The 26,710-nt window shown below is 42.0% G+C and overlaps 2 protein-coding genes across 20 annotated transcripts in view; both read left to right on the top strand.

Annotated features, from left to right (window-relative positions):
• DLG1 (discs large MAGUK scaffold protein 1) overlaps positions 1–2,566 on the top strand; it is a 168,903-nt gene extending 166,337 nt beyond the window's left edge. For all 17 annotated transcript variants that reach the window (XM_075158358.1, XM_075158361.1, XM_075158354.1 and 14 more), the window contains one exon: positions 820–2,566. In XM_075158358.1, coding sequence (XP_075014459.1) covers positions 820–926 — 107 coding nt within the window. In that variant the 3' untranslated portion in view covers positions 927–2,566. The remainder of the gene's footprint in view (positions 1–819) is intronic.
• A 302-nt stretch (positions 2,567–2,868) lies between these two features.
• MELTF (melanotransferrin) lies at positions 2,869–26,710 on the top strand. Of its 3 annotated transcripts, none has more exons than XM_075158363.1 (15): positions 2,869–5,505; positions 8,085–8,239; positions 11,781–11,880; positions 13,337–13,519; positions 13,842–13,998; positions 14,875–14,942; positions 15,681–15,868; positions 16,053–16,233; positions 17,179–17,330; positions 17,746–17,842; positions 18,681–18,875; positions 20,484–20,640; positions 23,152–23,219; positions 23,323–23,510; positions 24,324–26,710. In XM_075158363.1, the coding sequence occupies exons 1-15, from the start codon at positions 5,460–5,462 to the stop codon at positions 24,678–24,680; spliced, it is 2,292 nt and encodes a 763-aa protein (XP_075014464.1). In that variant the 5' UTR covers positions 2,869–5,459; the 3' UTR covers positions 24,681–26,710. The 3 variants fall into 3 exon arrangements, with proteins under 3 accessions (XP_075014464.1, XP_075014465.1, XP_075014463.1); XM_075158364.1 differs by having other exon boundaries at positions 2,869–8,239; positions 24,324–24,522; positions 26,113–26,710; XM_075158362.1 differs by having other exon boundaries at positions 2,869–8,239.

Here is a 26,710-nt window from a genome sequence, read left to right as displayed (position 1 = left end):
CTAATTAAAAAGAAGCTGCTATCTCATGGTGATTGCATTTTCAGACTGAAGTGTGGTAAGAACAGCTCAAACTTCATCCTCACCAGACCGTACTTTACTCTGATATGTCAGAACACATCCATATTGGCTGATTTCCAATTATTTTCTAGCCTTGGAGAAAATATATCTAACTTACGCCATCTGAATATAAATTGCACTTTTAACTATATAAGGAAGCCTGTTGTCTATAAAACTTGAATCTATTGGCTGGGCAACAAACTCCATGAGTTCCTCCTCTTTTTGGCCAAAAGCAAAGCTAATGCTAGCAGGTAGAAATCCCAAGGTCAGCCAGCCTTGCAGTGAAGTTTCAGGATCCAGCTGAGGAGTTCACCAGTCTGCATTACACCAAGCCAGGCCTCAGACTGACTGCGTGAGGACACAGCCCGGTACTCTGTCTTGCCTTGTTGTGTTGGAAACACACATGAAAGTTGGACCAAAAAGAATACTGGAGGATGTGAATTGACTCAGACAAACTCTAACGTGGTTAGGAAAAGCAAAAAACACACCTCAGTTGTATGTGTATACTTGCAGTAAAGGAAAAACCACTTCCTAACCCCAAGCCTCTGAGTGGGAGAGATGGTGCTTTGTGTGTCCTGCAGTACCATCAACAGTGTGCTTCACTCCAGCACAGAAACCAGAAATCCCAGCGGGTGTCTGTTCCTTCAGCGATCTAAAATCCTCTTGCCACTCTAAGAAAAAACAACAGCTTGGCTTGGAACATCTTGGTTTCTGTGCGGAGCTGGGGAGGATAATTGCTGATTGCCACATTATGTTTTGCAGCTATTGTCCAAGGAGACACACTGGAAGAAATCTACAACCAAGTGAAACAGATCATAGAGGAGCAGTCTGGGCCTTACATCTGGGTTCCAGCAAAGGAAAAATTATGAAAACAGATTTTTATTTTTCATTTTTCTAAGTGACATCACCTACTACATCTGACGACTCTAAGCCCTTCCAGTGGAGCCTGCCTCTAGTTCTTTCCAGCGTGGTTCATACCCTAACCATCACATTCTGCAGTTCCCATAATGCTTTACATTTGGTGTCTCTTAGTTTAAATAATTTGTATTATTGTGTGTTGTTGGTTTGCCATTTTTCAAACATGACAGTGGAATGGCCTGACCAGCTATTAGTTTGGGGTGGGGGTGGGAGGGAATTGCTTGGTAAAATTCCTTAATGTTTAAGGGAAAGTAACTTTCAAAGATTTTTCAAAAAAGCTTTATAGACGTTCTTTTAAAATTTCATAACAATTGAAAGAAAAGTTGTATTCAAGGAAGTTGTAAATCATGAGTAACTTTGCACGCTTAACTTTAATAGCATGGTTTGGTCAGGGCAATCAATTTCAGGTTTTATTTTCGGAGTTAAATTCTATTCTCACGGTGTTGTTTTTTTTTTTTCTTTCCAGGCAGTTAGAGAGAAACTTTCGAATTTTGAGTTAACGTTTTCATTAACTCCCATTATTACTCCTCAAGGGATATTCATTTTCATAATTTCATATGGATATTCTTATAATCTATTTTTTCATTTTTTGCCAATTGCTAGGGACAAAGATGTGTAATGTTTTTAATCTTCCTTGTGAAACACTATTTATAGTGTCTTACAGAAATTGTTTATAGATAATGGTCATCACACTTTTTGAGCCTAAAATATGTTTAGGTGCTAGGAAACCTTGTATTTTTCAGAGGAATGCCAAATTTCCATTGGCAGTAATACAGAAAACAGCTGCAGAGGTGGTCATTAGGGCAATGAGAGAGTGATTCGTAGCCTAAAAATGTGTGTGTTCTTAGGGGTCAGATTTTAATGAATATTTTACCCACAATAACTGCCTATTTTGTTATAATAAATATATATATTAAACTTTCTTTAACTAAACTCTGTAACTATGGGAATTATTTTCTTTACATAGTTGCGCACACGTATAAATATATATATATAAAATATATATTTTTCTTTTACCACCTACTCTAGCTTTTTGTTTTGAATGAAAATACGAATTAGAATTTACCTTCCTTAATCACGAGAAATCAAATGGGCTATGGTGGCTGGGCATAAAGTCCAGGGAATATTAGTTACAAGAAAAAAAAAATACATGCAAAGTTCTCCTCTTTTCTACGGAATTTCAGGTGTTTGTCTTCCCCCCCCCCCCCTTCCTCCCCCACTTGTAATATGCATGTCTTAACCAAAGGGAGAATTCAGAGTCAACAATACATTTTATTTTTCTGTACATGTTCATCTTGGATTGTGAAGGCACAAGATCTTCCATTTGCAATGCACAAACCTCTGTGCCGAATGTTATAAATACGTTGTACCAAAACATGGAACTACCTTCAGTAATGAAATTCTCTAATTCCCATATTACTTGGTATCTGCCATTGCTTATTTGAAACTGATTGTTTATAAGAGGGATGTACTACGGCAGTCACGGGGCAGTCGCACAACCAAATTAGCTTTGGTTTGTAAAGAATTATCAACACTATCCATTCCATTTGTTAGAAAGAGGAGAACAGATAATAAACTTTATTGTACAATATATTTGTCAAGTGTGTTTTTAATTACAAGGAATACAGATGTTGTCGAATTTTAAAATAATTGGCTCAGACTGTAAGTGAAAATAATGTGTTAGAGGAACACTGGTGACCAGATTGGGGCCAGTGAAGTTACTACATTAAATGCAGGTTTAAACTTGGGACACAAATATTGCTGGTGTTATGTGGCATGCTTATAAGACTTACAGTGTAAGCTGCTGGTGTATGGCCCAAAATAATTTTAGTTTTTTCTAGATTTGTGAAGTAGGTGTTCTGTCTTTCTGAGATGCCTTCTGACTGTGGAAGTGCAAGGTTTATAAGATCGATGCAACTTTTGATGAATAATGTCATAAATTTTTAAAGGAGCTAAAAGTTTACTGTAGTCTACCTCTTTGAAAGTCACTGGTTATTTGAGGTGTATAGTGAGACATCTTAAAACACACCAACTTTTAGATCCTTATGTTTTTTTGATCTCAGCTATCAAATCTGCGAATGAAAATAACATCTGAGATCTCTATATTGTATACATTTTTATTTTTCCTACCTCTTCTTTTTAACCCATCAGAAAAAGAGTTATAGTTCCTGTTCAGCTGAGTAGGTATGTGAGGAATTACTCTTTCATATATTGGAATGTCTGAATAACTTTCACAGAACTTTTCTCCCAGGCATCTGTCCTGCACGGTTGTCATGCTAGAGTGAAAACCAGTCTTGGATCAAGAAAACCCAAAGGACTCGGGGGTATCTTCTTTGTGTTTTTGGTTTTGTTTGTTTCAGATGTTGCCCTTGATCCCTGGCAGAAAAATTGATTCTGGCAGCCCTGATGCTCCTAGTTGACTTGTTTTATCTTGTAATTTTTAGGATTTTGCATTAATTGCTGTTTCTCTGAATCTCATTTTTCCAGCATCGGGTGCTGATATATCTTTGATTTCTTGGGTACACTTTACTTCCCATATTTGAAAGATACATTTTACAATACGTGTACTTCTCTTAAGACTTCCAATTTAACAACTAGAGTAATTAAGAAATCCAAATGGTGTTATACTGATATACATTTGCTGGCCTAGTGAAGGCACCATGGGTTTTCTTCCCCGCCTGCTAACCCAACTATTTGTAACTGCTATACAGAAGCATGCTTGATGAAGTATTTGCTGTTCTCTGTTGTTATTTTAAGTTATATTATATTAATCATTTCCTTTGTGGGCATTTTTGCTAAATTATGCTGAAAATTAGGTTAGGAAATTTAATACCTCCTTAAAGCACAGATATTCATAAAATTATGAGTAAAACAGGAAAATGAGCTAAACTATCATGAACTATGCTTGTGTGGTGGTTTACAGGGGGTTGCATTCAGAATAGGCCTCCTGTACGAAAAGGCTGCTTCTCTACCTTCTGAACCTTTCCCGTAGAGGATCAGAACCACCACAGGAGAGACCTGGTACTGAATTAATTTCTTATTAACCTTGCCCTTGCAGTCTTAAGCAACCGGTGCTAGGACTGTTGCATCAGTCTTGTCATCTATATATATGTAAGCTTTGCTGTGAGCATCAGAGGACTTGAGGGGTTAATCTGGCCAGTGGGAAGGGCACAGGAGCGATCCGAATAACGGATCCTTCCTGAAATTTGGAAGGACTCCAGTGGTGCCAGGTTGTTCTTTAGCACTTTAGACAACAAAGGGATGACTACTTCCAGGTGGTCTAGGTAGCCAGAATCAGAGTTCAGCCATAAGGTTTTGTTTAAGAAGGTCTGGAGGGGTCATGCTCTGTTTTTTGAAGTTCCACACTTGAAATAGCAATTAATTGACTTAAACTCAGCTGTTGTCTTACAGGTACTAGGAGGTGTTAAAGCTAGCAGCCTGGCCAAATTGCAGTCAGGTAGCTAAGTAACCAACTCCTGTAATGCAACATATAGATTATCTGAAGGATGCATATAGTTGTTCGTGCATGCTCTTGGTAGAAGATGGTAAAGAAGCGTGCATGGGGATTCATGGCGGTACACAGGCATTCTTTTTCTGGTAGCTGGGTGCTGAGCTCAGAAATGGCAGTCAGCAGAGCAACGCAACATTAAATGGCTTTTATCTAAACAAAGTGTTACAGGCAGCTGCAGTTCATTGACTAATGAGAAGTGAAAAGGGCAGCACAAATGAGTGTTGCTCTGTGAAAACTACTCAAAAATTCACAGTAGCTTTTAACAGAGCTATTGTCAGCAGAGTTTTTACTCTTTTTGGGAAGGAAAAGCCTTCCTGAGCCTTCTCTAAAACCTTAAAAAAATCGAACTACTTCAGCGATTTCATAGCACTTGCTATTAAATTTCAGGAGATGTGCACTTAGCTTGCACTGTACCACCTGTAGAGTGTATAGGCTTCACTATTGTAAAAGCCTGGGTTTCTTGTTATGGCTTTATGGGATTCATGACAACGCTGAGAATGTGGCAAAAAAAGTGATCATCAGCTCTGTCAGATGAAGTGTTTAGCTTGAATCTACTTTTGCTTCCTGAGGCCCAACACATAGGGAATACATAGAGCTCACACTTAAAATGAGGATTTCTTTACACAGCCCTGCCTTACCCCATGAGTCAGTGTGTAGCTGTTTATCTAAGTCTATAGGTGGTGCTAAAGCAGTAACAACCTCATTGGTGCCTCAGATATTTTGCAATTTCCTAGTCTGAATTTTTTTGCAAGTGTAGAGGCAGTGTGAAGAGAGGTAGGCTTTTTTTTTCCCCATAGTCATTATGAGGTGATGTGTGCCAAGGTAAGCAAGATAAATTGTTGAACAAAGTGCACCTGCAATTGAATGCTGCTGATTTTCACCAAGGAGCAGGCTGGGGAGAGCACACTTGCAGAAGCCTTGATCTCTGGGAGTTCTGAAGGCTGGAAAAAGCACAAATCCCAAAATTTTCACCATGAAGAGTTCCAGAAATGTCTTCTATCTTCTCTTCTTTCACACTGGTAAGTGCCCTCCAAAACTTTTGCTGTGGCATGGTGTCTTTGGGGTTGACTTGTATGTGATGTGAGAGAGCAGAGGGAAACTAGAACCATTTCAGTACCCAATCTTATATGGCCAGGAAAAGGAATAGAAAGAAAGAATAGAAAAAATAGAAAAGGAGTAGAAAAAGCTGTATTGAACACCATGTATGTCTCTTGACTCATTGGTGTCAAATGTATTTCCTCAGCACTGAATCTACTTTTGGTTCAATGGTGTCTTTCTCACAAGTGTGAACAGTTCTGTGACACTTATTTTGTGAAAATAGAAATAATTGCCTTATTCCACTTATCATGCTCTGTGCGACATGTTGGCTTTCTCCTGTCACTCCCAAATTCTAATGGCGAATGCTTTTAATTTCACCCGAGGTGTAGATGCTGTTTCTGAAGCACTCCACAATTCTTCAAAAAAAAATGATCCTAGTATATTCCTTCTTTTTTTGACATTGTTTCTGTTGAAAGCCCTTGATAGTGTATTAATAGCTGTATTAATAGCCATTTGATAAGATGTTACACAATGTAGTACTGTTACTTTCAGCAAAGGAGTTAATTGGATGTTTGCCAGTGATAGTTATATGTGTGTTCAGGACCTTGAGCGTATTTCAGATGGAAGTTGCCAGCTCCTGCCATTACATGCTTTATGTATATCTACAGGTATACAGGAGGGCCAAAATTGTGAATAAACTTGGGTTTAGAGACTGACCTGCTGTTTTAAGATGTTCTTGGGTGGCAATAGGAAGAGAGGCTAACTACAGACCTTGTCTGTGCTCAAGCCCACTTCAAATGGGTTAACGTGTAAGGAAGGAGACAGGAAATTGCCCAGGATCTGGCTTTCCTGTAACAACCAAGTTCAACGGTTTGGAAAGGAAGAAATTAATTACCTCTTTTAGATGAGTGAGGAAAAAACCAACAGATTCGTGCTGTTTCACTATTTTGGCTGAAATACAGACCAAATGAGCTTTGTTTCATGTTTCAGGTGTATATGGCTAATGATTTCTTCATACAATTAATGCATTATCTCCTGTGTGTTTATATCTAAAACCAGAATGCTGAGGCTGAAGAATGGCACTTAGCCATACATGCTGAGGTGCTGAGACCCCAGTTTAATTTCCATTTGCTTGCGTTTAGGAGAAGAAAAACCCAAACCCCTTTATCAATTAAAACCTCGGTTCATCCTCCTGCCCCAGGAAATTAATGGTGAAAATTTCACCCAGGTAGATGTTAAGTTTCCGTGAGGTGCCTTTTTACCATGACCCTGTCGTGCCTTTCTTCTAAACCATCTTGGTTCTCAATTCCTGCAACTCAGAGGTGGACAGTTGTTTCTCCCTCTAGTAGCACATGCTGCCATGAAAACTGCCTGTAAGCTTTCCAAGTCTGACTTAATGTTTGTTGGCAGCAGTAGAGTTGGCTCTGAGTTGCAGTGGAACAGCAAGCCAAACTCTCTGTTTCAGTATCGGGTACAAAACAAGCTTTGTGGCATCAATGATCTTGTTTAGTCTGCAGCCACTAAGTCAGAAAATGTGCATGGCTACTACTGAGCACTAGTGGAGTAATTTTAACTTGCAAAGTTAGATGTGGTATCTCAGCTGCACGACAATGGTGGGGAAGTAGAGGGACAGTTAGAGTTTTTAGAAAACCACATGACAAATAGCTTGCAGCAGACTCCAACTTAAAAATAGAAATTGTAGAAAAGCAATGGAATGTGGTGCCCCCTGCTTACAAAAATGATCTGTGCCTGTTTATCAGCATAAACCGTACTTGCATGTGCATTTGACGTTCAGCTGCACCATTTGCGCATGATGACATATCCTTACAAAAGCAACAAAGTGTTTGTAGCTTTGGCGCTTAGAAAGGTAGCGTTTGAGCCTGCTGAAAGACACCTTTCTTCACCCATTAATGGAATCTGTACTACTAAACTTGATTCTTTTCATTCATGGAACCGCCGTCCCCTTTTCATGATTGTGGAAACGGCCTCTGATGAAAGAGTGTTTTGAAGGGACAAGTTTACTTTTCTAGTTTTCGTAATAAGCCCAGTGGCAAGGCTCTTGAGCACCTGAGATTGCTTTTTTTTATTCAGACCAAAAAGGGCTGGGGCAGGACTCCAGGTACTAACTAGCAATGCTTGAGACAGAGTTGTCTTTGGACAGCCTCTTTGGTTTTGCAGCGTATCATTTTAAATGATCATTTTAAACACTTTTGACTGGAGAAAAGAAGGTGTATTCTGCAAGGTTTTAAGAATAGTTTGGACGCCCTGACCTATTTCATGGTACCCATATTTCTTATGTCAGAAACAAATGCCATCGGGTTTCAGTATCTGAGTCTGAGCCTATCCTGTTTCCAGTCTAAAAAAATTCAGTATTCATGTTAATCTGAAGGAAAATGGAACTGTCTCTAAAGACTCACTGTTGAAAGAGCCCTGATTTCTTTCTGTTTGGGGAGGAGGAATGGAATGAAAGGTTGGTTCTTCGGGAACCTTTAAATGGTAAGCTCTGTTAGAAGGGCAACTATGTGTTTTATAGTATTTTCTCTTGGTGTGGTGTTTGCAGCTCTCAGCCTGGAACGTATCCGGTGGTGCACTGTCTCTGAGCAAGAACTTTCCAAGTGTAATGACATGAGCAAGACCTTTGGTGGGGCTGGCATCCTTCCCCCTCTGGAGTGTACAGCGGGGGGGTCAGCTGCTAACTGTACGCAGATGATCAAGGTGAGTTGTGTCATTGATTTAATTTCCCCATGTGCCTAATAATAATCCAGTGGTGATGTACACAGCTCTGCGGTGATGATCCAGGCAGCTGACCATGTGCTTCCTGGCATTCATGTCTCTGAAAAATCAAAGCCTATATTTTTTAAAAAGACATAAAGGTATACATATGAACCTGAATGTCAGAATGGCCCTGTGTCGTCTATTTGGCTAGTCACATATGGCCAGTCATTAGGAACACAGCAAAGGTCTTAAATATTCCCTCCCAAATGCTAATCTTTGATTTGGGAATTGTGTCAGATTTATTTAGCAGATATTTAAGAAGGGATGAAGCTATAAGATGCAGACAGTAGTTAAACCTGTGCTGCTGAGCCTATAAGTAGATTGTATTTCAGTTAAACTCTGGATCAAACTCCCATTTCAGGGTCCCATCATGGAAGTTGCTGTATATACAGATAAGCGTAAAGACAAATCAAATCTCCCAATACCGGAGTACAAGAGAGAGACAAAGCAGCAAATAGGGTGAGCAAAGGGCACACAAACCCAGCTGTATTCATTCAGCTGCCCAGAGCATGCTCAGTTTCCAAAAGAAGCATGGCTCTGGGGAAGGTTTGAAAGACTCTAAACATGTGGCTTTGCAAAATGATGTATGGAAGATGATTCTCTCCTTAGGAGGGGGCGGGAGGCGACAAGTGGACATTGGAAGAAATGTGGAGGCAGGTAATCATAGTCGTCTTCACTGGCAGAGTGTGGGGGAAGGGGAGGATGGCTGGCTGTGTTAATAAATAATATTCTTTGTGTATCCTGTGTAGACATTCCCAAAAATCAGGGTTTTGTGGAGGAGATGCAGCCTGTCAAGGACAAGAGGTTCAGACCCAGGAAATGAGGCCCGGCAGAGGAGTTTGAAGGGAGACGAGGCAGGTGGTTATGTGGCCGGAAAAATGGAACAAATTTCAGAAATTAGTATCTTGTAAATTTTTGTCAAGAGAAGCAGAAGGGTTGTCTGACTACTAAAACTACCGCATTGCCTCTTGATAAATACTGTTCTTGAACAAGGGAATCAAGACTGTATTGAAGAATGTTAGGAGCAGATATCGATACATACATGGATCTTACCTCGGGATTAGACAGGAAATATTTCCTAATGTCAGATCTTCCTAAAACCGCTGGGCTGATTGCTGCATTCCACAGAGGGACCTGCTAGACTCTGCAAAGCAGGTTATTAAAAGGGCTGATGAGTGTCTGCTTCTGAAATACAGTGCACAGAGAATTGCATTTGTAAGCCACCACAAGCAGCAGGCACGTATCTAAAACCTTGGATTCCTATAAAACTTGATTAGCTGAACTCAGAAACTTGCAGGCGGATAGTATGAGTAAGTAGCTTTCTGATAAAATGAATCTTCACTGTAAGGCTTCAAGACAAGGCTTTGTCCTTGAGACCTCTTTTTTCTTGTGCTAATAATCTACTAAATGTTTAAGCTGGCCTGCTCTGTGTAGGACTGTATGGAACCCCTGAGTCCGCATACGCACTGAACTCTGCTCTTTGAGGCCGAAAAGGGAGTGGGACACAGTGGCTGAAGAGGCAGAGATACGCTGTTTTGTAGCACTACATGACTTGGACTTAGTCCTGTGAATGTGTTAGCACATGGGTAAAGTAAAAAACCTTTTTCTCTGAAGGTGTTTAAAAACTGAGAAATGTCTAAATATTAAACTAGGGAGCCTGACAATATTTAATGTGACCAGAGCTATTCTTCAGCAGGTCTTTAAATACTTCTGTAGGTAATTCTCAAATGTTGTGACACACAGAAATGAAGTCCCTCTGAAAATAATTAACCGGGTATTACCATCGCACATATACTTATCAAAAAATCATATGTGGAATAATCCCGTGCTTTTGCTAAATGTATTGGCAAATGCTTGCTACAAAAAATACCCACGCTGTTGGTGGTATGCCACCTCAGCAGTGATTGTATGCGTTTAAAGGAGAGGTCTGTAACCTGTAAACTGCTTCATGTTAAATTCAACAATAGGCATTTTTTCTGTCTTGTTCTGTTAGTTATACACAAGCTATTGATAGGAGGCTAAGGTCCTTCTAACTCCCACCTCCTCTTCCTCCTCTCACTGCCAGGTGTTCCTTCTAAACAACAGGCCTTATTTGATTCCTAAACTGTCGTCCTGTGCTCTGACTCTCATCGGTGCAATATCAGATCTGGTTGTTCCAGAAAGATGGTGTCTGTTCTTTAAGATGCAAATACCTCCCAACCCCAACTCCTCTCCAGGTTCCCTTGGAGCTTTGTTCAGCTCTCATTTATGAGAAGAAACTCTCAAGACATCTATTGTTTCAGCTAATTAATGAATATGATCTTTTTTCCTCCCTTGAGCCAAATAAGCAAAATATTTCAAATTACATGGCAACTTCAAATCTGATTTAGGTATCGACGTCAATGTATTACCTATGCTCTCACATGATCCCTTAAAATATTTTCAAGCTTTTTATGTGGCTCAGCCTGTGGGAAATTGCTGTGGTATACTAGGCAGCATAGTCCTAGCTCAACCCTAACCAATGCTCAGCAAACTGCCAAGAGATGGGTAAGCTAAGTTACCCCCTTCCAGTGCCGAACCGGAGGTCAAGCAAACTGATAAGAAACTTGAAATCAGCTTAGAAATGCAAAATGTCAAGCTGCTGATTATTTTTCAGCAGTATCCGTTCTCTGTGCGAGATGCCCTCTCCTGGCTTCCACTGGGTTGAGTACACAGTGAGAGCCAGGTTCAGCTGATCAGAGGCGTGTATAGTTCTCTAGTCCTTGCTGCTGTGGGAAGTCCTTTCCCGTGCTATCCAGAGCAATCCTGCACCTGTAGCAGGATTCCAGCCAGCTTGGTGTCCTAGTCAGCTGAAAAGATACAGTATTGTTGGACACCTTCCCAGCAGTGGATGCCCTGGATTTGTATTCCTGCACTTTGGACAGTCTTTTAGATGCTTTCTTCCTTCTCCGGAATGCACTGCCATCTGCTCCTCCTCTCCCAAAAAGCGTGGCCGTTTGTCTGCTGAGGTACAAGCCAGCATGCTTTAAGGTTGCTTTTGAGTACACTTTGGCATCAGATTTTGCAGCCCCAGAAGACATTACTTCAAACTATCTGTGTATGGCCTCAAAAATATATTTACTTTATTTAAATCTTCAAGCTTTGGGGCACTAGCTATAGAGATGAATGAAACTCCAAACTGGTGGGCCTTAAGATTCATCAGAGAGCTGCGGGATCCATTTCTAAGATTCCTTTGGACTCTGAAGTCTAGTGAGGCCATCACAGTGCAGGGCTGGTTTCTGCATTACGACTGAAGTAAGGCGGTTTTCAAGTTATAAAATCCCTCTTGGTAATTGTTGTTCAGAAATTTGAGTGCCTGTAAAAGAACTTTTTGGAGAAAAGAAAACTCACAAATGCAGATAAAGGGGCCTCTTCTCTTAAATTCATGGGTACTCTGTCTCCGGCTGTTAAGAAATACTGATAATTAAGCTTCAACATGTATTCTGCCCTTGTGTCTGCACAGGATGATTTGGCAGATGCCGTGACACTGGATGGCCGTTTGATTTACCAGGCTGGAAAGGAGCACGGTCTGAAACCTGTGGTTGGGGAAGTATATGATCAAGGTATATTCTGACTAAATAACTTCTAGATTACTTAATACGAGCCTTTTATTATGCATTTTTACTGTTTCCATTTTATTTTGGGGTCCTCCTCTTGAAGACTCTAAACAGTAGGTAGTGGTCAGGTTCCCTCTTGGAAGTTCCTGCCCATAACAGAATGTGTTAAAAACAGGAGACGTGGGGCTGTGGCAGGGTCTGTCCTGAGACAGTTGGGTCAGAATAGCCATTCCTGTAATAGGTTGGTTGGGTTGGTTTTTGTTTGGGGTTTGTTGGTTTTTTTTTTACTGTCTCACTGCTTACTGTCATCTCTGTTCTATACTTTGCAGTTAGATTAATGAATTGCAAATCATAAATTGTTATTAGGCTTATCTCTCAATCCCATAAATTAGAATAATTAGATTTTATTATTAATAGTTTATGTGATTACCTGCTGGAAGAAAGGAAGTGATAGATTCTGTTCCTTATCTGGGTGTCCTTAAGCTTTGAGTTCCTTTCAAGACAGAGACAGTAATTCAGTGGTGACTTGTCATCCTGACTAAGGGCTCAGTATCAACACGTTTGTGTAGTTCAGAGCTGGAAGATGTCCCCCATAACTTTCAGAGACCCAAGGGAAGAAACAGCTCTGGAAGCAGTCTGCAGGCAGTGGTGTCCCACCACTCTGTTGTGAGATGGAGCTGGATTTGGTTTGCAGCTGGGTCTTAGCGTGATCTGGCCAAGGCACCCTCAGAAGTGCCTGTTGGGCTCAGTCCACAGGGACTTGGATCACCTGCAGTACCCCCCCCCCCCCCCGCCGTTAACCACATCATGACCCTGGTGAGGGGACTGCACTTCAGTTTCTCAAAACCAAATGGGCCTCATGAGCCAGAGGCTGGCTATCTCCATTAGTCAGGTTATGAGCTCAAATTGGAGAAAAGTGAATGAAATTTAGTGATTTATGACCTAAATAAAGTCAGATTGAATGGCCTTATGGTCATTTCAGATCCTAAACTCTTGACTCTGAGTTATATCAAACTGTAAAACAAAGAGAATGAAATCAGCTGTGATGCTCTAGTCACATCAACTTACTATGCTGTGTCAAAATTAAGATCAAATTGGTAGACAACTGGGCAATAATTTTTTTTACTATTAATTATATTGGTTTCAAGTCAGTCCAAGTATATTTAGAATCATAGAAAATTTCTTCTTGGAAGGAACCTCTGCATGTCTTTCATCCCACCGCCCTTTCAAAGCAGGGTGACCTTCAAAGTTAGAGCAGATTGCCTGTGGCCTTTAAATAAGACATTTCACACTGAAAAGATAACTGAGGACATTCACTCACAGTCGGCAGGTTCTCACCGAGGATGTGAAACAATGTGACTTGCCTGTGGGTAGGGGAGCCACAAGGGGCCACAAATCAGTGTCTCACTGTAGTGCTGCTGCGAGGCTACTTTGCTTGTTTCTCTTTCTTCCTATGGTGCAGAGATTGGAACTTCCTATTATGCCGTGGCTGTGGTAAGGAAGAGCTCCACCATCACCATCAACAGCTTGAAGGGTGTCCGTTCATGTCACACAGGCATCAACAGAACTGCAGGCTGGGATGTGCCCGTGGGTTATCTAATTGACAGTGGGCGCCTGGCAGCAATGGGGTGTGACCTTCCAAAAGGTAAGAGTTACAGGGCAAAGATCTGTTCTTCAGCAATGCCTTTCTGTATGGTCTTGGGACCCTCTGTGTGGACAGAAATGTGTGGTTCTAGCTGCTGTTTTGTTCCTTGGCTTTGATGCTCCTTGTAAGATGGAATACACCTAACGTAGGTCTGATGAAGACTGCAGGTTTTTTTTTTAAACTTGGAAACCATCTTTTAAGAACAATGTGACTTGTCCCTTCTAAATGTTTTGAGAGATGTACTGTGTAGATGGGTTAAAATGAGATTGTAGGATCTTGTTTATTCACTGCTAAAAGTTTCTCATTCTAATTTCACATTTAGCTGTAAGTGACTACTTCAATGCAAGCTGTGTTCCTGGAGCAAATGACGTAAACTATCCCAAATCCCTCTGTCAGCTCTGCAAAGGGGATTCGGCTGGGCAGAACAAATGCGAACGAAATTCCCAAGAGCAATACTATGGCTACAGTGGGGCCTTCAGGTAAAAATCATGGCTCTGTCAATTTTTTTTATCACGATGCTCTATCCGTAGCCATCGTGTCCAGGCCTCACTCATAGGAAATTGAAGCCAGAGAACTTCCAGTTGATCTTGTTAGAAAATCTGCTATTGTGTTACGACAACCATGCTTTAAACTTAGAGACTGAATGAAAGTAATTCTAAACCCTCTATTTCAGGTATTAATACCTGAGTATTAAAACCAAATGGATATTTAGCACTTACATTGGGCAGGGAAATCCCATTGCTGTTTGCTTTGTCCAGCAGCTGTTGACACAAGTTTGAGTGTTTGTTTCAGCAGGCTGTATCTTTCCCAGTAAAACCTGGTGACCTTTAGAGTCTGAGAGCTGAACTGCCGCCCTACTCAGCTATTTCAGGCATCCCACCTCAGCTGCACTGAATCGAGTTGCTCTGCCCTCCCTTTCTGCACACCAATCTTGCCCTTATTTTCCTTCTTCCTGTCTGTGCACTGTGTTGCAGCTCCCAGTCCCTGAGTAATAGCATTGACCGAGCAAGGGCAGAATTTGCTCATGTGGAACACTTGCTCCTCTCTGCCTGTTCCCCAAAGGATTGTGCAACTGCCTTAGATGGAGAACTCTCCTGGACAAAGAAGGTCATGGTGTTTGTCCCGGGCAGCACCGGACATGTTGCCCATGTTCACCAAATGACAGTGACAGTTTACTTCATGCTCTAACAGCCACTAGTCTCTGCCTTGAGCAAAACTCTCAGCACAAGGAAATAGGTCAGTGTCTGTGGCCGACGGAACGTAGCATACAGCCCTCTGGCTGTCAGCCGGCAGCGTCCAGCGCATGGGAGCTGTGCTTTGTAATGCGTCTTTGTGGTTGGATTTGTATTTATTAGGTGTTTGGCTGAAGGTGCTGGAGAAGTCGCTTTTGTGAAGCACAGCACAGTGCCTGAAAATACAGATGGTGAGTAATCCGGAAGCTTGTTGAACAGTGGCTGCAAGGTCTGAAGTACAGTGTCTGTAATGACAGTATAATGTCAAATGTTTGATTTATTTTGAATTGAGGAATCAGCAAAAAAATGTTTTTAATACTGAAAACAGATGTACCCACAGATGTATAGACCAGGAGATAGAGGAGTCCACGTGATCTTTTTTTTTTAAATGCTTGATAGTTTCAGTGAAGGTTAGAGGTGGAATCTTAAGCTGCTTCTGGAGAGAGAGCTTAAACAGCACTAAAGTCTAGTTTTATATAGACCTGAGCTGTTACATTGCTCCTGCCTACCCAGGGGTTTTCAGCAGAGACTAGCAGAAAGTTAACAAGATGTGGCCTGCCCTAGCTGGCACTTTGTGAAATCTGTCTTGAGCATAACATTACTTTAATGTCATGGGACTGTCTGACAATCATTTACAGGGAAAAAAACAAAAAATGTTGCATGTGATCCTAGACTTAGGGATGCTCTTGATATTACTGCAGGCCCCCGTACAGTTCAATGCAGTCTCACAAGTGTTAGGCTGTTTATTGTCTTATCAGAGATGCAAGACTAAGGGACCACGTAGATGCATGGGATATATTGTGCAGTCAGGAATAGTTCAAAGATGCTCAGGAGACGTGTGTTTGCACGTGATGCTTAGAGCAGACGTGGAGCCAGAAGCATCAGCCCCACCTGATGTCTGTTCCATAAGCAGTTCTGTCTGATTTCAGGAAGAAGTCTTTCTTCGTGGGCCCAGCGGCTTCGCTCCCGGGATTTCCAGCTTCTGTGCCGCAACGGCAACACAGCTGATGTGACAGAGTGGAGAACCTGCCACCTGGCCCGAATCCCGGCTCGTGCCGTGGTTGTGCGGCCTGACACAGATGGGACAGTTGTCTTCCAGCTCCTGAACCAGGGACAAGTAGGACACCATTTTTTCATCAGTGCGTTGCATTTTAGAGGAGTTCTCCCACCCGTCTAGCTGAATTGAAGACAGGATATGTGGGCACCTTCAGCTCTGTGGGGTTTGAAGGGGTGTGGGGTGTCACACATCCCAGGTAGAGGGATGTGTGACAGGTGCTTTTTTTCTTTCTTTAACATTACAGCAAAGATTTAATGGGGTAGGCACCAAGTTTCAGATGTTTGACTCCGCAGCCTATGGTGCCCAGAATCTTCTGTTCAGAGACTCCACCACAGAGCTCGTTGCAATCACAGCTCAGAATTACCAGGCATGGCTGGGTGATGAGTATCTTCATGCCGTGCAAGCTCTGAGCTGCAACCCCAACAGTAAGTTGTCTTTAGATTCCTAACCAAGAACAAAAATAGCTGATAACAGAGACCATCTTTTTTCTGCTTTGTTTTCTTCTCACTCTTCGAGGGTTATGGCAAGATGCCAGTCTAATCTTTGAGCATGGAGAAAGGTCACTTTTTGACCTAGAAACAGTATCACATTGCAGAATACTTTCCTGTGCGAATTGTCCCACTTTGTGTTACAAGATGCAGGCATTTTCTACCCTTTCTGGTGTATGAGACACATTAATCTGGTAAGCTGCTACTGCTACCTGGTACTCCGGTTTTTTACCTGCTAACAGGGGGAAATAGCAATGTGTTGCTGTGCAAATCCTCAGATAGTCTATAAATGGATGAATGGGTTCCTAGCAGAGAATTTCCTCCAGAAGCTGAAGAAACCCTCAGTTGCTCTTTATTGAAGTGTTAAGGTCTTTTATACTATCGGAAGAATGTAGAAATTGCTTGATGTGCATTCTGGCAAAGTCAGAAACAGAGGTTGTAAGAATCCCTGCCTTAAGAAGCTTAATAATCATGGCAGCTGAGCCTCCCAGACATGCTCTGTGCTGTGGCAAAGCCCCCCACCTCCCGGACTTGTCTCTTCTGGGGGTTGCTCAGTGACTGTCAGGTATGAGGAAGCCTGTGTTCAGGGTGTGTTTGTGCTGCACTCAACTAACACATTATGGCTGCGCTTAATAGTCAGCAATCGTAGGAATTCTTGTTCCTTTGCTATGGGTAGGTTTGCAGTGTGGACGTACCACTAATCTGGAGAGCTCTGTGGTTCCTAATCAGGTGTAAGTCTGAGCTGGAGAGATGGAGAGAAACACAGAAGTAAACATTTTTTAGTAACATGTACGGTACATATGTGGCAGCGGGCAGTGTGTATCCCTCCGTGTCTGTCACAAAGAAAGTGAACTGTAGTATTTGCTCTCCAATTTTGTGCAGTGTTGCCAGAAAGCCTGAACTGGTGTGTTGTATCCACTGAGGAGATTTGGAAATGTAGTGAAATGGCCATTGCCTTTAAGAAAAAGGATTTGAAACCAGCAATTCAGTGTATTTCAGCCAAGACAAAGGAACAGTGCATGGAGCTGATCCAGGTAGGCTGCTACAATCCTTGTGCAATAAACCGAATTAACACAAGCTGCTCTCTGTTGGGTAGGTAGGATCAGAGATGCGCGCACTTGGGTGACCAGTAGGAATACTGGGTTTCGAGGGGGTGTTCTGTAGCTCACACAGGATGGATGGGCCTGAAGCCTGATGATCTTCAGCTGTGATGAGGGCATTGTTGCCCATCTAGCTCAAGCCTGTATGTGTGAAATCTCTCCCCATTTCACTGATGCTGCGTTATGCAGGTTTTGGGTTTTTTCTTTTTTTTTTGCTGTGTATTGCTCTTCTGCTGTCAGACTTGCCCTTTGAGGTGCAACAGGTGTGATGCTAGAGGTGTCATCGTTGTAGCAGGGAAGGTATCTGCTGTTTTTTCACAGAAATCCTAAATTTTATTTTATTTTTCAGAAAAAGGAAAGTGATGCTGTAGTTCTGGGTGGAGCTGATATTTACACAGCTGGGAAGACGTATGGCCTTGTACCAGCTGCTGGAGAAAGTTACTCTGGTAAGAAGGTCAGGAAACATAAATATAGACCTTATTTTTCCAGGTTGTTTGAAAACAGCTCTAAAAGCACAGCCTCTGTTCCCTAGCCCTGCTGGGAAAGCTGTTTTCAAAGGAAATGAGAATTCTTATCCTCACATCATGGATAGAGGAGGAAATAAGTATGGGATGGGTTCCTACAGTGAGAGTTTGTGGCAACTTTTATCTGTCCTGCTGCAGGACCAGGTTGAGTCTTTGGCAGTTTTGAGTCTTGTACCTCTTTATTTGTCTTTTCAATTTTGCAATCAAATATTTACGATGGAAAAAATTTGTATTCACAAAACCAAAATATTTTTAACAGGAGCAAAAATACAGAAATTACACAGTAGATTCTAGTTAGAAACAAATTCTTCCTGTCAATGCGGCTGCTTCAGAGTCACCGATGAAAAGAGGGTTTGTGTCCACTGTGTCACTAAGGCTGCAAAACTTGTGGAAATGTTAATACAGGTTTGAGGTTTTTGCATAAAAGTAATTTCTTAAATCAGTGTTGCTAAGTCACTAATGACCCAAATGTTGTTTTTCAGAGGGATGTATTTATAAGAGCTGGTGTTAACAAGAACACTTCCGTGTTTGTCTCTAGATTATTCAAGTGCATAGCAGTACCAGTGTACAGGCTGTAAGTGAACGCAACGTTGTGAAGTAGTAGAAGTGAAGAGTAATTACATGTACATTCATACTTCCTGACTTGATTGTTGGTGCAATTGAAGTTGGCACCAGATAAGTGTAATGGATCTGTAGATGATCATTAAGCAGCGGGAATGCTTAAGGGAAGCTGTAATGTGTGTTGTTTTTTTTCTGCAAGCTGATGACAACAGCAATGCATACTATGCTGTGGCATTAGTGAAACGAAATCTATCCAATGCATTCACCATCAGTGACCTGAAAGGGAAGAAGTCCTGCCACACAGGACTGGGGAGAACTGCTGGATGGAATATCCCCATTGGTATGCTAATTAAGAAGGGCATTATTAAGACCAGAGACTGTAATATTCCTCAAGGTAAGGCAACAGTACTATGTATCAAAAATACAGTAACAGTCTAATTATAAACTTCCATTAGGGAGGTAATTTTGATATTTCATAGCTCTATATTAAGCTTATCTGTTTGTGAAGGAGTGTTGTGTTTTTAATGTAACGATTTGAAATTTTAAGCTTGCCACCAGAGTAGACTAACGGAGAATGTTACATCTAAGACGAAAGTATTCCTTTCATTGATTCCAAATAATTGGCTAATTTAGGGTGGAAGGGACCTTTGGAGGTCATCTAGTCTAACCAACTGCTCAAAGCAGGTCCAGTTAGATCAGATTGCCCAGGGCCATGTACAGGCAGGTTTTGAGTAATTCCTAGGATGGAGATTACACACAACCTCTCTGGACCCCTGGCCCAGTGTTTGACCATCCTTGGTGTAAAGAATTTTTTTCTTGTATCTAATCAGAATTTTCCTCCTTGTAACTTCGGTCTGTTGCTTCTCATCCTTTTGCTCTGCATCTATGAGAAGGATCTGGCTCTGTCTTTTGAAAAACCCACTATGTAAATGAAGACAGCAATACACTGTTAGTTGTCTTACCTCCAGGCTGACCAAACCCAGCTCTCAGCCTGGTAAGTGCTGGGTCATGTGCTCCAGCCCTCTGAGCATCCTACTCTCCTTCCACCATATTTGCTCTAGAATGCCAATGTCTTTCTAACCCTGGGAGCTCAAAACTTGGCACAGATGTCAGAGGAGAATCATCACTTCCCCTGACGGCTCCACTAACACAACCCAGTATGCCGTTAGCCTTCATTGGCACAAAAGCACGCTGCTGACTCTCGGTCAACTTGTTGTCCGCCAGGATCCCCAGGTCCTTTTTTTACAGAGCTCATTTTCAGCCTGCCACCCCCCAGCCTTTCATGGTCTTACTCCATCCTAAAAGCAGAATTCTGCATTTGCCTTTGTTGAACTTTGAGGTTCCTGTCAGCCTGTTTCTCCAGCCTGTCCAGATCCATCTCAATGGCAGCCCTGGCCTCCAGTGTATCAAACTGCCAAAGTTTATTCCAGTTTTCAGAAATGCATTTGAAGAGTCCATTGCTTTTTGTATTCAATCAACTTTAAGCTTATCATATGGTCTTGAAAATCCTGCTTTCACACCTGGCTGCTCAGCTTTTGCTTGAGGATATCGACCCAAGTCAGATATCAATAATAGGATAGTCACAGAAACTCCCATACAGATGTATCCCCTCTAGGTGGTACTTCCAGCTCTGGGATATCATTGCAGTAAATGATGTATCCCTGTCCTGAATTTTACTGCATTTATTTTCAAACTGTATTTAGCAATGGAGCAACGTTAGCACAACAAGCAAAGGATCTATGACCACAGGACTCCAGATTCGAATTTTGCTTGCCTGTTTCCTATCTCCCAGGAAGCTCTTTGATTTCATTACATAATCAGCTAAATAGTTCTTTGAAAATATTTTAAAAGTTGTAGTTTGTAAATTCCAGTAAGGCAGCTGTAACTCATGTTTCTAGTGTTCTACGGAAACCTGCTTTGGTTATAACTTCGTGACAGTGTAACTACCTTTTCTACTACTCAGCTTTTCACTCATCATATTGGTTTGTCTTTCTTTCCCCAGCTGTGAGTGAGTTTTTCTCTGCCAGCTGCGTGCCTTCAGCTAAGCAGGACAATTACCCATCAAAACTCTGTCAACTATGTATTGGAGATGATAGCGGAAACAATAAATGCAGCGCAAGTAGCCAAGAACGTTATTACAGCTACAGCGGAGCCTTCAGGTAATTAATACATATGGTTGTTACTTAGTCTGTCAGCTTGTCAAAATGCAGGGAGGAACTATTTTCCATCCCAGTCAGCAAAAAGTGATTATTGCTGCTACAGTTAGATGGCATGTGCCGTAAGTGAAGTGGGACATGTGTCCCCAGATGTCTTCAGCAGTACAGGTATGTCATAAGGCATTACATTAGATTACGTCAAAGCCTTTTGCCAGCTTCCTGGCCTGCAGCCAACCAGATGACCAGCAGCCAAATCTATATGTCTGTTTACAGAGCAATAGGCACCCACCTAGTGAGGACCAAGTGGATTGTCATCCGTCTCCGGTCTTGCTTTAATGCTTAGTGTGACAGACAGTCTGCCACTCTGAATGGTCGGGTCATCCATAAAGAGCTTTAGCAGAGAAGCAGGCAAATAGTAGCCAGAATCTGGCTGCTGTAAGTCCATGCTGAGAGTGGCAGGCTAGTGACGGGGAGCCAGGAGTGGGTCTTCACTGTCCTGGCTCATTGGTGGCTATATGAGAAGGTAGGTTTCTGAACAGCACAAACAACTGTGGCCAATGTTCAAATATCAAATCCTCTTCAAAACAAGATGTGTTAAAGGTACAGGGGGAAAACAGTATAAAATGGAGTAAATACTTTGTGTAACAGTGGACATCTACATATGGGGCCATACCCAAAGACTGCGAAACTCTCATATATGGAAGTAGCACTTCCTTTTCCAGACCTTCACCTCTGAAGGTAACAGTGCATGTAACAGAGCTGGCAGTGAGCAGTCTTTTTCCTTCGGGGAGGAGACTTCAACAGCAGCTGCCTGGTAAATATTGAAGTGCTAGACTTAAATAACTACCTTTTGCAAATCTATTTAGTTGTGTCCAGCCACTCCGCTGTGGTACGTGCCTTACAGGCAAACTCCGGATCCTCTGCTGTACTTCATAGATTGACAGAGCTAGCTACCAGTCACCAAACTGAATAAGCAACAAATGCTGTTACAGGCTGTATAAGCCTTGCTCATACTCTAAGGTTGTGCATTTGATAATAGTGCCCATACAGCCCAAACTTTATATGGAGATCACCATTCTTTTTTTTTTTTAATTCATCGAGTGATGTGGAAAGTTTCGGGTATTTAAAAGATTAGGATTTGGGTGAAAAATGGAGGGTCACAATCTTCTGCAAGGTAGGGATGGGTCTGGCTGTGATACTTAGGTGATGCTTTCTGAAAGAAGAATGAGTTATGGAAGGTGACTGACATGAGCTTAAAATTCAGCCTTAGATTTCCAGATTCCTTCAACTCTGGATATCTTCAGGCTAACCTGACTAGAGGTATGAGAAGTCATTCAGTTTGTGTATATCCCACTGCCTGGGGCAAATTAAACTGTGCAGAGTACTGAAAAATCTATTGGGAACAGCTTTTCTGATGGGGAGTGCACTGAACAGCACCTGCTGAGTCCTCTGTTCTCTGCATGGCAGTGTCAGCCACATGGTGATAAGAACTTGGATTATAACTGCTCATGTTAAACCAGGTACACGTGAAATATATGTAGTTTGGTAACTGTTAGCAATAACAATTTTCCCTCACATTTTGTACTACGTAAACCATGCTCAGTTACAGCTTGACCTCTTCTTGATTGGTGGGTTTAATGATCTTGTTTTAGGAAATGCTTCTTGAAAGCACTTGTAGAATAAACTACAAGGTACCACCACTAAACTCTCTTACCCACAGACCCTCTGCCAGCACACACTACCCAAAATACCTGGGAGGTTAGATCTCTTTGACCAGCTCACTGATTTGAGGTTGATTTTAGTGATGTATTACTTGCTGTCTGAAGCAGGTGCCATGCATTTCTTTTCTCTGCTGACTTCATATTTCAGGCCTAGCAAAAATCTCCTAACAGCCTGTGGTGCCTGTTGTATCGTGCGCTAGACAACACCACAATGTAACATGGGAAATAGCAAATGCTGGTAAAGGTGTGTTGTTCCTCACCTTTGCCCTGAAACTCTCTGTAATGGGATACCACACTCGTAGGAGAGGAGGAGATGTTAGATGCACATATGCAGAATCTGATAAACTCTTGGGTTATGCACTCAAATTATTTTATTCAAAAAAAGTCTTAATGACATATACTTTGTACATGCTTTAAAAAGGAGTGAAAGCGACTGTTAGCAGATGGGGAATAGTGCACTGAGTATCCCATAATATATCTTCTGTTTCTTTGCTTACCTAATACTGGCCTTTTCTGTTGTTTCTCACACTGTTTTTAATCAAAATTTTCTGCTGTATTCCTCTCTTAAAAGTCTTAATTCAGAATATTTTTTAATACTTTGCAAAGATGTTGGTTTTCTCTCCTTTCAAGGTGCTTCATTCCTCGGTTTTTGCTTATTACCTTAGGGTCCAGTGCATTTGTTTCCAGGAATGTATGTAAAAAAAATTGAATTCTAAACCTATCAGTTATTAGAAGAAAATGTGGTTCACATAAAGATGCTTTGAACTGAATTTTTATCTCTTATTTCCTAAAGGTGCCTGGCACAGGACTCTGGGGATGTGGCCTTTGTGAAGCACTCGACAGTGTTTGAGAACACAGATGGTACTTCGTTTTACGTATCTCTTTATTATAATTCAGTAATTTTTCTAGAGCCTTTTTGCTCTAAAGCATTCAATGAGTGACAATGACCGGTTTCTTTTTTCAGGTAAGAATACGGATAGTTGGGCCCAAAACTTGAAGTCCAGTGATTTCCAGTTACTGTGTCCAAATGGTGCCCGTGCTGAAGTCACCCAGTTTGCTGAGTGTCACCTGGCTCGGGTGCCGGCTCAGGCCATTATGGTTCACCCAGATACCAGCGTTTTTGCTCTATATGGACTACTGGACAAAGCCCAGGTATTAATAATCCATGTATGCTATGGGGGAGTTGCATATGGTCTAACGCAGACCAAGGATAAAGACGACAGGACCATACTGCCATATTATGTCCCCTGCATCATGGGACTGGCAGCATGTGCGCTGCGCAGAGCCCTGTCCTTGGAGTGGGATGGAGAAGGTAAAATACCACCCATGTCTTTCTCCTAGTAAAACCACCCTGGCACACAGGGATTTCAACTTTTTGCCCAGCCACTGGTTTCAGTAGTAATTTTCCTGGAGCTTAAGGTGTCTTCCCAAACTGCATGACTTTGAAGTCAACAAGAAATAGAGCACATGCTGGAATTTTCCTAGGAATGAAACAGAACGTTGCTGGGTGTATTTATGCTGCAGCCACGTACATGGTAAACCATCTAGGCAGACCATGCGTGGCTGCCAAAGCTAGGTTCCTTCAGTCAATACTGAAGTTACCCAGTACTGCGTTTAAACTAGTTATCTCCATGCTAGGCTTCAGTCATTTCTGTAACTCCTGTGCAGCCAAACCCTGTATTACACGACAACATTTAGACAGAATAATTTTTTTAAAGTACAGCTCTTTCCAGATAGTAACTAAAAAAACAAAATCACAAATGGTGTTCTTGTAATTGCCAATGGCAGAATTCTGTATCTAAGCTACTGGAGTCTAAAAGCAAACGCATAATAGAGATTCTCCAATTGTGTATGAACTTTTCATCTACAAAACAGTTCCTATCGTCTTTCATGTTGTCTCATGTTGTATGAGAGGAATGTGGCACTTAATCTTGCAAAATACTGAAAATTTTGCATTGTTTTCAGGTCTACTTTGGAAACAGCAGCAATGGAAATGGATTCAAAATGTTTGATTCTTCAACTTTTCAAGGAAAGAACTTGATCTTTAAGGATTCTGCTGTTGAGATCGTGCCAGTAGAAGAGAGAAGGACATATGCAGAATGGCTGGGGAGTGAATATATTGAGTCCCTTGAAGGGATGCAAACACCGCCGTGCTCTGGGGCAGGTAATAAGACAATACCTACTCATGACTACTGTTGTTCCCCTTCTTATTTTATGTCAGATACAAGGCTTGGAGTAGCATGGTCCAAATGGCAACTTCAGGCCACCTCTGGCCTACCACCTTTTCTTCAGATAAGCTGCTGTTTGGGTAATGTGTGCTAACCTTGGAATCCCTCTCGTGCCTCTTTGCAGGGCAAGTGCTAACAGCACCTGCTCATCAGGGGAGTGGGGTGGGGCTGGAAGCTGCCCTGTCCATGTGGGTGGGGTGGAATTCGGGGCAGAAGCTAGCAATACAGTGTCAGCATGGTTTACAAGATCAGACCAAAACTGGAGCATCTCTGCCATTGTTGCTGATGTTGAACCACTCTGGGCTGGAAGATTCCCAAGAGCTGTTAGATGGATACTGGGTTTCTGACCTGTAGAAGAATTTCTGCATCTTGGAAGGCAGTATCAAAAATCTTGTCTAGTGAATCCTCTCTGGCCTCCTGGCTGGTTACGTTCAGACTCCTGCATTTCTGCCTATCCCATCCTACCCTTTCTGGGGGCAACAGTTTCTCCTGAGCTCTGCTGCCAGAAGAGGTAAGTGTACAGAGGATGGACAGACTGTGGACAGAGAGGCGACCTGCAGTCCAGAATACAGCTTCTGGCACGGGCAAGGTCATCCACTTCCAGTAGAAGAAAGCAGGGATAATCTCCAAAGTCCCTGGATGAAAAAGAAGGCTAGAGAGACTTGGAGGGACTACCTGTTGGCAGAGGAAAGAACGAAGCCAAATGTGTGCATCCACTGAGCTTGCTGACTTTCCACAACCAGTGCTCTCACTCCTTGAGAGAGATGTCATCTGCCCTGTGATCTTTAATTTGATGCAATCTCCATCAAGAAACTTGTGGCGGCCCTCCTTCTACATGGGTGTCGTGGTTTAACCTGGCAGGCAGCCAAATACCACGCAGCCGCTCGTTCACTCCCCCCACCCTCGCAGTGGGATGGGGAGAGAATCGGAAGGGTGAGAGTGAGAAAAACTCGTGGGTTGAGATAAAGACAGTTTAATAGAACAGAAAAGGGAAAATAATAATAATAATAGGATAGATAGAATAGATACAATATACAAGATGAGTGACGCACAATGCAATTGCTCACCACCTGCGCTGACCGATAACCAAGTAGCGATCGGCACTTCCTGGATCACGCCTACCCTTCATATACTGAGCATGACGTCACACGGTATGGAATACCCCATTGGCCAGCTGGGCTGGCTGTCCTGATTATGTTCCCTCCCATCTTGTGTACCTAGCTCAGTCAGTAGGCACGGGAGCTGTCCTTGGACTAGGAGGGCACTTAGCAACAACTGAAAACATCAAAAACACAGCATAAATCCATAACTAAAATACTAAATCCATACTAAATCCAAAACACAGCACTAGGAAGAAATTTAACCCTATCCCAGCCGAAACCAGGACAATGGGGTTATCTGAGTGCCTGTGCATGAAACTTGTATTTGCTGCTAGTGAAACAAAGTAGTTCACTTCTGATTAACTATTTCTGTGTCTACTGGCTTGTAGCATTCAGTTTTTATTCAGTTTTTATTCTTATCCATAGCTGCAATAACAACACATGTTGCTGTGCTGCTGGTGGGCAGCGTCCTCCTGACTACACCTACCACCTCATGATCCTGGGATGAAAAGACATTCAACATAATAAAAAAACCTGGTAAAACTAAATGATGATGATAATGTAAATAAATGAAAACTAACAAATAAACATGAGAAGTAATTACAATTTATCCAGACTTTGGCCTGATAGCTAAACTACATAGTTTCTCCCTTTCCTGGGAAATTAACACTTGCTCCTTGCTTCTCTTATCCCACTTCCCAGCTTTTCTCACCCGTTTAATTTGCTCCAAGGTTACCTGGGTTTAAAAGGGAAAGAGATAAAATATGGCCTCCTGCTATTTCATTTTAGATTTTAGAGCTGTGTCTGCAGTAGCAGGCAGTGACACGATGCAGCAGCACCTGAACCCACAATTATACAGGATTGAAGTCCTTGGGTCTGAGCTCTGCTCCTGTCAGCCAGGGATCCATGACACCTCTGGCCATTTAGTTGAAGCCTCTTGGCCGTGGCTTTCTGCCTGTATACCTTTGAATACACTGTGTTAGATTTTATCTGTCAAATACATAGTTGATGTCTTCGATACATA

This window comes from Calonectris borealis, chromosome 9, assembly GCF_964195595.1.
Source record: "Calonectris borealis chromosome 9, bCalBor7.hap1.2, whole genome shotgun sequence".
In the NCBI taxonomy this organism is placed as follows: Eukaryota; Metazoa; Chordata; class Aves; order Procellariiformes; family Procellariidae; genus Calonectris; species Calonectris borealis.
Note: the sequence above shows the minus strand (reverse complement) of the source record. Positions and strands in the feature narration are given on the sequence as shown.